Source organism: Gracilinanus agilis, chromosome 4, assembly GCF_016433145.1.
Source record: "Gracilinanus agilis isolate LMUSP501 chromosome 4, AgileGrace, whole genome shotgun sequence".
In the NCBI taxonomy this organism is placed as follows: domain Eukaryota; kingdom Metazoa; phylum Chordata; class Mammalia; order Didelphimorphia; family Didelphidae; genus Gracilinanus; species Gracilinanus agilis.
In genome coordinates, this window is record NC_058133.1 from 485,938,953 (window position 1) to 485,948,245 (window position 9,293).

The window sequence follows — 9,293 nt, forward strand, 5'->3', positions numbered from 1 at the left end:
AATCTATTATTGATGACAATTTTTTAAAATACCCTATAAGGGAGAGAGCAGCTAGGTGGCTCAGTGACTAGAGAGCCAGGTCTGGAAACAGGGTCCTGGCTTCAAATATGGTCTCAGATACTTCCTAGTTGAGTCATCCTGGGTAAATCACTTAACCCCCATTGCCTAGCCCTTACCACTCTTCTAAACAATACTAAGCATTGATTCTAAGACAGAAGGTAAGAATTTATTTTTAAAAATGACAATAATAATACCATATGGAGCAAAAGGACTTTATTAAAAGTGCACACAATAATGGGAACAATTTCTCCTTTGATCTTCGTATGCCTAACACGATGCCTTGAACAGAGAACTCCCTTTCTAAATCCTTGTTGGGTTGGGCTGGATTTGAGGGGACCCCCAGAGGCACTTGGGCTGTGGTGGCTCAGTTCATTTATTTAAGAGCCCTCAGAGGTGGACAACCCAACCAGTACGGGGCGATGGGACGAGGGTACGGAGGATCCACAAAATCCACCTTCTTGGTTCGAAGGTTAACCCGGTAATACTTGTCTGAAAAAGAGAATGGGGAATGTAGGAGGTGAGACTGATTCCTCTCTCTAGCCCAGGCCTCATCCTGGGTCCCAGCCAGCCACCAGAGCCTTCTCCCAGCCCATCTGCAGGTATGTTGGTTGGTTTTTTCCATTCTTTCCTGTTTGAGCTTTGGAGGGAGAGAGACAGGAGAAGCTTCAGCTATGACCAGAGCTCCCACACCCTTGGCTCTATGACCAGGCCTCCTTCAGAATGAGATAGCTACTGGGAGGAAGATTCTGGCCAGGCTTTCAGGATTGGGGGGAGGAAGAGAAAGAGAGGAGGAGAGGGAGGAGAAAAGGAGAGGGGAAAAGGAAGGAGAAGAGAGAAGGAGGGGAGGGGAAAGAGAGGAAGAATAGAGAAGGGGAAGGGAGAGGAAAGCGCACCTCCTACAAAGAAATAGATGCTCTGGATGGGCTCGCAATTGGATGGTTGGAACCAATCAAGGCTGAGTTCCAGGTCATAGTCTACACCATCTTCTTCTGAAGAAAACAAGCTCCAGAGGTCCCTGGAGCGGCGGGAATGGCGCAGACGGCTCTTCCTGCTCCGATAGCGTTTGCGGTTCCGTTGCCTGGCCTTGGCCTTGGCCTTGTGCTTCTTAGCCCAATTAGAGCGGGGAGTGGATGAGGAGGATAAGTAGATGCGACCAGCCATCGCAGCATCTACCCTGTCAGGCACCCCATGCCAGTCCTGACTGATGAACCAAGGGCCACTTGCCCCCTGTTGAAGGTCTGAACAAAGAATGGTCATTGCAAGAGGTAGCCCATAGAACCCTCTATACAGATGCCTATTTCCAACCCTGACACTCATAACCATCTCCTTTCATCAACTATCAGATGCCCAAGGTGGAAAGGCACTTGGAACCATTCGGTCTAAAACTCTCATTTTACAAAGAGAACACCAGAGGGCAAGAGAAGGGGAAGAACTGCCCCAAAGTGGGCATCGGATCATAGGATCACCGATATAGAGTTGGAAGGGGACTTCCACATCATCCAGTCCAACTCCTTCAATTTACAGAGGAGGAAGCCAAAGCCCAGAGAGATTAAAAGTCTTGCCCAAAGTCCTACAGATGGCAGTGCGGAGACCTGGATCCAATTCGTCCAGCTCTAAATCCAATAATCTTTTCTACTATACCATGTTAGGGATAGAGTGTGCCCTCCTGACCCTCAATCTATCGTTCCTTCCACCACACCAGACACGCTATTGCTTTTTGCCCCATTCTCCAGAAGACCTTCCCTCGTTCCCCCAAACTTAGGGTGTGAAGGATGGGAATCTCCCTATTCCAATTTTCTGAGCCTCCCCCCTTTCTAGCACTGGGTCCTACCCTCTCCAGACAGTGCCTCCTGAGCCAGGTCAGACAAAGTCCAAAGTATGGGGTCTGAGCTGAGCCAACTTGGAGCTTGGGTCAACAGAAACAAAGTCTAGGGCTAAGCAAATAGAGATCGTAAGGTCATAAATTCTGTGGGCTCTATTTAGGTCCTCCTTTACACCCCCCAACTCCTCCTACACCCCATCAGGATCCCAGCTAGGGGCAGAGAGAGGAAGGGAGAGGTCAATCAGGCCCAGGGCTAAGGGTTCAGGTGAAGGAGAGGGAGAGAATACCCTCTGGGGCCTGCTGTTCCCCCCTTAGAATGTAATCTCCTTGAGGTCAGGCATTGCCTTTTCAATTCTCCAGTTCCTAGGCCTGTGCCTGGCATGTGGTAAATGCTTAATAAGTGCTTTAGGGCCATCTGTCCTAGACACAGAGAGGGAATGGGATACCTGATTCGCTATTCCAGAAGAGGAGTTCAAAGATACTCTGCCAGGAATATTGCTGCAGGATAGCGAAGTGTTCAAACACTGTGGACAGCTCACTCCCCTCACACTCCTCCTGGTTGGGCTGTTGCTTGAACTCATACTCCCAGAACTGCTTTCCTAAGGAATGAAGAATAATGGACTGGAAGTGACTCTCTGGTCCTATGACCTTGCCCAAGTCACTTCCATTCCCTAAGCATAGGTTTCCTCTTCTATACAGTGAAAGCTTTGGCCTGGATAATCTCTAAGGTTTCTTCCAATTGTACTTCCATAATCCTATCAAGAGCACAAATAGAGACTCTCAATAGCCTTATTCATTTAATTAAGTGGCACAGTGGAAAGAGCCTGGGCCTGGAATCAGGAAGATACGAATTTTTTAAATTTATTTTGCCTCTCCAAGAAAATGGATTTATTTTACAAATATTCATTATCTATTTCCAAAGAGATTTGGAAATTGATAGACACCACATAAATGTGAGAGTAATTATTTGTACCTCTCTGCCATTAAATATGCCATTCTACATGTTAGTGCCAGGGAATCAAAGAAAGTCCCCCCAAACTCCAAAATAAGCAAACAAAAAATGTCCTGCTCCCAAGGAGCTCCCCATCTAGTTTCAGATCTCTCACTAATAGAATTGTGATCTCAACCAAACTAGTAAAACTTTCTTGACCTCAGCTAGGAAGATGTGAATTTAAATCCAAATTAGACTTTTTTTTTTAACTGTGCAACCTTGGGCATATCATTTCACCTCTGTCTGCCTCAGTTTCTTCCCCTGTAAAACAGGGATCATAATAGCACCTACCTCAGGATTATTGTGAGAATCAAATGAGATACTATCTGTAAAGTACTGAGCAGGATACCTGGCACATTTGTTCCGTTGTGCCTGACTCTCTGTGACCCTTTGGACCATCGCTGTCCATGGGGTTCTCTTGACAAAGACATTGGACTGCTTTGCCATTTTCTCCTCCAGTAAATGAAGGCAAATAAAAGGTACACAGATAGTAAGTGTCTGAGGCTGGATTTCGATTCAAGCCTTCCTGCCTCTAGGCCCAGTACTCTATCCACTGCGCACCTAGCTACTTAACATAGAGTAGGGGGTTAATTAAGGTATGTTCCCTTCCCTTAGCCTGGAAAGGGACTGAGTCTGAAGAGCAGAGACTTGGGTGAATTGAGGTTTTCCTGAAACAGAAAGAGCACTGATCTGGGCCTCCGGGTGGATTCTAGACCCCACTTTTCTAAGTCACTTCAGCTAGCACCACCTTACTTTTCACCTAAGGGAAAAAAGCTTGAACTAGATCATTTTTAGGATCTCTGATAATAAGTATAAGATTTCAGTAGAGTTTGCTAAACACTTTGTATCTAATCTCTTGTTTGGTCCAACAGAGGCTTATAATAAGTCTCCTTGATGGTATTCTAACCCAGGTCTTCCTTCCTTCAGGCCCAATACTCTTGCCAAACCACCTCTCTGGTGTTCTTTTTGCTTCTGATGAATGCCATTGGGGTATCGGCGGAACAGGAGAAATGGTTTCTGATTTTCAATACTGTCCTAGCCTGGTGATGCAAGCAGAGGCTCTAAAGCATAAACAGAGGATCCCTGGCATAAATGGCCAGACGTAAATGGAGTCAGGCTTAGAACATGGAACAAGTATACTTCTGAGGCCATGCTGAGTAACCATGCTGGGGGACGGGGCTGCTGATAACATGGCATCCATCCCATTCTCTCCTTTTCCTTCCTCCCTCTCTATACCCCCAAACCTTTGAAGAAATAGGCACGCTCCCGGCCACTGTAACTGTGGGCAGGAAGGGCTACAGCAGCATCAATATCGTCTGGAATGTTCTTGAAGCCATCTGAGATGTTCCTTGGGTAACCTGAGTCCAGGATGCCATCCTCAAAGCGCCAATACAAGCTGCCCTATGGGGAGGAAGGTTGGGAATCACGGATTGTATCTGGAAAAGTCCTCAGAGGGTCATCTAGTCTAATCCCTTCATTTTGTAGATGAGAAAACTGAGACCCAAAGACATGAAGGGACTTACCCAAAGTCACGCAGGTAGAAAGTAGCAATCAGAATTCAAACCCAAGTCCTTTCACTTCAAATCTGATGCTCTCTCCTCTATATCACACTGACTTTCAAGGAAGAAGCCTCTCCCTACCCCCTAAAGACAGCCCATCTCCTTCCCTTGGAGCTCCAATAGCACCCTCAGCCTCAGAGTTGATGTCAAGGGACCCAATATTCCAAATTGACCCATTTTCCTTTACATATCTCTTGTGCATGGCATTTCTCAAAAGGAATGTTTAGTGCCTCTCCCTCCTGAGGTGTCTCCCAGCAACTCCTTCCCCTGGGATCTTCTCTCACTAGACCACCCTATTATTACTCCCACCTTGAAGAGGTAGGTTTTCCCCTGGCAGTTGATCCGAGTAAAGGCAGCATCAATGGGCCCTTCAATGCCCCAGACATCTCGTATCAGCTTGGGGTACCCAGGAAGTACACTTTTTTCATCCAACTCATAGCAATACTTCCCTAAAATTTCCACGATGGAGAAAAGGAGGGCAGACCCTGAGTAGATGGTTTTCCCAAGCCCCGTGCTTCCCTCTCCTCCATTTACCCCACCTCCATTCCCTTCAGCTCCTCTGGCTCAGTGCCCCCTTGCATCTCTGCTCCCCCACCACCACCCTGGGTACCTCTGAAAGCAAAAAGGGAGCCATTTTTGAGATCAGTGAAGGCATCAAAAGGTTTCCCACTGCACACTTCTTCTTCTTCAAGTGTTATAGTAGGGACACTAAAAGTAGTGTCCAAAATTGAGTCGGGATTGAAATCAGTGTTCTGGGTGACTTCCTGTCCCATGTGTTGAAAGGAATCTTGGGTGGTAACCTGGACACTGCTAGAAGTGGTGGTGCTGCTGGTGTCAGTGACCCGAGTCGTGGTTCCCAAGTCAGGATCATAGAACGGGTATTCATCTTCAGGCAGGTCAAACACATCTCCACGGGTCACTAGGAAAAGAAAGAATCCTGTACCTCCGACCCTCTCTCTAGAGGAAAAGAAGTTGTAGGAGAGACATGTACCCGGGGATCTGAGGGGAGGAGGGAAATGGATCTCCTCCATTCATTGGTCCTAGCTGGGAAGAAATACTACTATTCTCCTCCATTAGAATGTCAGTTTCTTGGGGGCAGCTGAGTAGCTCAGTGGATTGAGAGCCAGGCCTAGAGACGGGAGGTCCTAGGTTCAAATCCGGCCTCAGACACTTCCCAGATGTGTGACCCTGGGCAAGTCACTTGACCCTCATGCCCACCTTACCACTCTTCCATTTTAAACTCTTAACTTCTGTGTATTGACTCCTAGATGGAAGAGTGGTAAGGGTGGGCAATGGGGGTCAAGTGACTTGCCCAGGGTCACACAGCTGGGAAGTGTCTGAGGCCGGATTTGAACCTAGGACCTCCCGTCTCTAGGCCTGGCTCTCCGTTCCACTGAGCTACCCAGCTGCCCCCCAGAATGTCAGTTTCTTAAGGAAGAGACTGATTTTGTCTTTCTTTTTATCCCTAATAATTTGCACAATGCCTAGCATTTAGACAGCACTTAATAATAATAAATACTGTTGTTATTGATTAATTTATTGACCACAGGAGCAGCTAGGTGGCTAGATGAATAGAGAGCCAGCCCTGGAGATGAGAGGTCCTGAGTTGAAATCTGGTCTCAGGCACTTTTTTTTCTGAAACCCTTACCTTCTGTCTTGGAATCAATACTGTGTATTGTATTGATTCCAAGACAGAAGAGCGGTCACACAGCTGGGAAGTATCTGAGGCCAGATTTGAACCTAGGACCTCCTGTCTCTAGGCCTGACTCTCAATCCACTGAGCTACCCAACTGCCCCCATCTCAGTCACTTCTTAGCTGGCCCTGGGTAAGTCACTTAATCCCAACTGCCTAGCCCCTTCTGCCTTGGAACAGATACTTAGTATGAATCCAAGACAAAAGATAAGAGTTTTTAAAAAGTAGTAATTTATTGGTTACTATTACTAACAATAATGGTAATAATAATAATGGACATTATTAAGCTGTTGTAAAGTTGGCAAAGCACTCAGCATATCATCCCGAGTCTCCTAGCAGAGCTGTGAAGTATCATAGGTAAAATCATCCTCGTTTCACAGATGAAGAAAACAGATTTAGAGGTCGGATGATTTATCCATGATCCCGCAATTAGTAACTTGCCAAGATGGCTCAAGAGACGATCCACTTCCCACCCTAAACAGGGACCCCAGATTGTTTCCCAAATCTATTTCTCAGCAGCCCCTCAAATACACTGGGACAAGGAGGTAGGCACCATACCTTTGAGTTTACACACTTCAGCATAATCTATGCAACAGCTTTTGTAGTAGGAGCAGAGTTCATCACACTGGCACTTCTTTTTGGAATTGAATCCTTCTGTGCAGCGGCCTTGGCATGACTCTGGATTGGGTAGGTTGGGGGAACAAGAGAAAGGAGGGGATCAGAACTTTCCCAGCTGGTCTTACCGCTAGGCAGGCATGCCCAAGCACCCAATACTCTTTCTGCCTATGTCTGCCCCTGGGCAGAGAAGTGAATACATATGAGTTGGTGCCCAAGATACATTCCTTCCTCTTGCCATGCCAAGGTTGGCGCCCATCCCCAACCCTCTCTGGGACTTGTTACCTTGATCAGCTGAAGCAGCACAGACAAGGAGGACCACTAGGAGGGAGATAGGGGACATGTCCCTCCTTCTGAGGACTCGGGCTGGTGCTGAACTCTGAGCTCTGAGAGAGGGATAAACTGAGAAAGGAAAAGGGGAGGGAAAAAAGGAGGAGGTGTCCTCCCTCTGTTTGCCCAACCTCTCCCCTACCTGCCTGCCCTATGACCAGAAGGTCGAAGCCATCTGCAAGAGATGTCCTAGCTGGGAAGGAATACTACCATTCTTCCTCATTTGAAATTCTGCAGGCACTGAGGGGAGGGGGACACTTGCAGGGAAATGGAATTGTGCGTGATATTTATTTTGTTTTCATTTTCGATTTTTTTTAAAATATTTTTCCATGTTTCCATGATTTATTTTCTTTCCCTCCCCTCTTCCCTCCCTCCTCCCAGAGTCAACAAGCAATTCCACTGGCTTGTAGAAATGTCATTACTTGATACCTATTTCTATATTATCCCCAATCAAAGGGCATCCCCTCATCATCCAACTTTTTGCCACCACAAAGAGTGCGGCTACGAATATTTTTGTAGAAACATTTTTCATTATTATCTCTTTGAGGTACAAACCTAGTAGTGGTATTGTTGGATCAAAGGGCCCACAATGTGATATATATTTTTTAAAGTATTTGAAAGCTGAGATCACATTCATTAAATTTTGCCATAAAGGCATCATATTTGGAATATTCAGGAACTGTAGACTCCAAATGGGATGGGAACTTTGATTGACAATGTTACATAGTAGATAGAGAATTGGACTAGGAGTCGGGAGGACCTAGGTTCAAATTCTGCCTCAAATTTGTGTGAAACTGGGCAAGCTACTTAACTCTTCTAGGCCAGTTTACTCAGCTGTGAAATGGAATTAAAAATTAAGTTCCTATGAGCAGCTAGGTAGCTCAATGGCTAAGAGAGATAGTCCTGAAGGCAGGAGGACCTGGGTTCAGGTCTGGCCTCAGACACTTCCTACCTGTGTGACCCTGGACAGGTCAACTTAACCCCAACTGCCTATCCCTTACCATTTTAAAAATAAGCAAGTATCTAACCCAGAGGATTGTTGTGAGGCTCAAATATCTCTGTGTATATAAAATGCTTTGCAAACTTTAAAGAATTATAGAAATGTGATCTGTAATCATTATTATCTTAACCTATCCCATGGAGAAATCCCCTATAAAGCATTCAGACTCTCTTTGCATTACTTCCAAGGAGGGGAACTCACCACTTTTTGTTGCTGGACACTTCGGACCATTAATTCCTTCCTGAGATTAAAAAGAAATCTAACTACTTGCTACCATGGGTGCTACCAAGTATTGCTCTCAGTCCAGAGGAAGAACTGTGGGAGTAGAAACACAGATGAAAAACATCTGCTTGATCACATGGGTTGGTGGGGATGATTGAGGATGTAGATTCTAAACAATCACCCTAATGCAAATATCAATAATACAGAAACAGGTCTTGATCAATGACAGTGAAATTGTGCATTGGCTATGGTGGGGGAGGAGGGGAGGGAAAGAACATGATTCATGTAACCATGGGAAAATGTTCTTAATTAATCAAAAATATATTTAAAAATAAAAATAAATGCTAAGATACAAAAAAAAAAAAGTATTGCTCTCTGGAAAGATACAAAATGAGTCTAATCTCTCTTCTACCTCTTTTTTTTTTAACCCTTATCTTCCATCTTAGAATCAATACTATGTATGAGTTCTAAGGTAGAATAACATAAAGAGCTGGGCAATGGGGGTTAAGTGACTTGCCCAGGGTCACACAGCTAGGAAATATCTAAGGCCAGATTTGAACCTAGTCTCCTAGACCTGGCTCTCAATTCCCTTGGCTGCCTAGCTGCCCCCACTTCCATCTCTTCTGATATTTGAAGACAACTCTCATGTCTTCTTCAAACTAAACAATGTTCCTTCAACATTTCCTCTTTTTCTCAAAGGACAGTTTTGAGTGATTCTGATTAAAACAGATAGTAAAGAAGGAAAGCCCCTTGGGGAGGAGGGAACCTGAACAAATCAGGGGCACAGCTGAATTTCAACCCTGATCTTTCACCCCTCTCCTGTTGGTTACTGGTTAACAGACCTCTGGGATCTGACAGAGTGAGGGGGTAGGGAAGAGCAAAATGTTCATCCTCTGATAGAAAGACCTGGGGAAGAGGCAGAGATAGGGGAGTACGAGAGGTCTTGTGATCTACAAAGTTCTGCCCTCCTCTTCCCTGACTTCAGGGGCACTTCTTCTGCC

The 9,293-nt window shown here is 45.6% G+C and overlaps 1 protein-coding gene across 2 annotated transcripts; it reads right to left on the reverse strand.

Moving 5' to 3' along the window:
• Positions 1-258: 258 nt before the first annotated feature.
• Positions 259-7,105, reverse strand: VTN (vitronectin). 2 transcript variants are annotated; one of them, XM_044676264.1, is made up of 8 exons: positions 7,026-7,105; positions 6,684-6,803; positions 5,043-5,351; positions 4,742-4,881; positions 4,118-4,274; positions 2,338-2,481; positions 954-1,298; positions 259-549 (listed from the first exon to the last, which is right to left on the reverse strand). In XM_044676264.1, exons 1-8 carry the CDS (start codon positions 7,081-7,083, stop codon positions 434-436), a joined length of 1,389 nt encoding a protein of 462 aa, XP_044532199.1. In that variant the 5' UTR covers positions 7,084-7,105; the 3' UTR covers positions 259-433. The 2 variants fall into 2 exon arrangements, with proteins under 2 accessions (XP_044532199.1, XP_044532198.1); XM_044676263.1 differs by having other exon boundaries at positions 2,329-2,481.
• Between the last annotated feature and the right edge of the window lie 2,188 nt (positions 7,106-9,293).

Coding starts and splice junctions, on each gene's coding strand:
- VTN (XM_044676263.1), bottom strand. CDS start 7,083: ATGTCCCCTATCTCCCTCCTAGTGGTCCTCCTTGTCTGTGCTGCTTCA. Junction 5,352..6,683: donor TGAAGTGTGTAAACTCAAAG/GTATGGTGCCTA, acceptor TTCTTTTCCTAG/TGACCCGTGGAGATGTGTTT. Junction 4,882..5,042: donor CTCCCTTTTTGCTTTCAGAG/GTACCCAGGGTG, acceptor TGGAAATTTTAG/GGAAGTATTGCTATGAGTTG.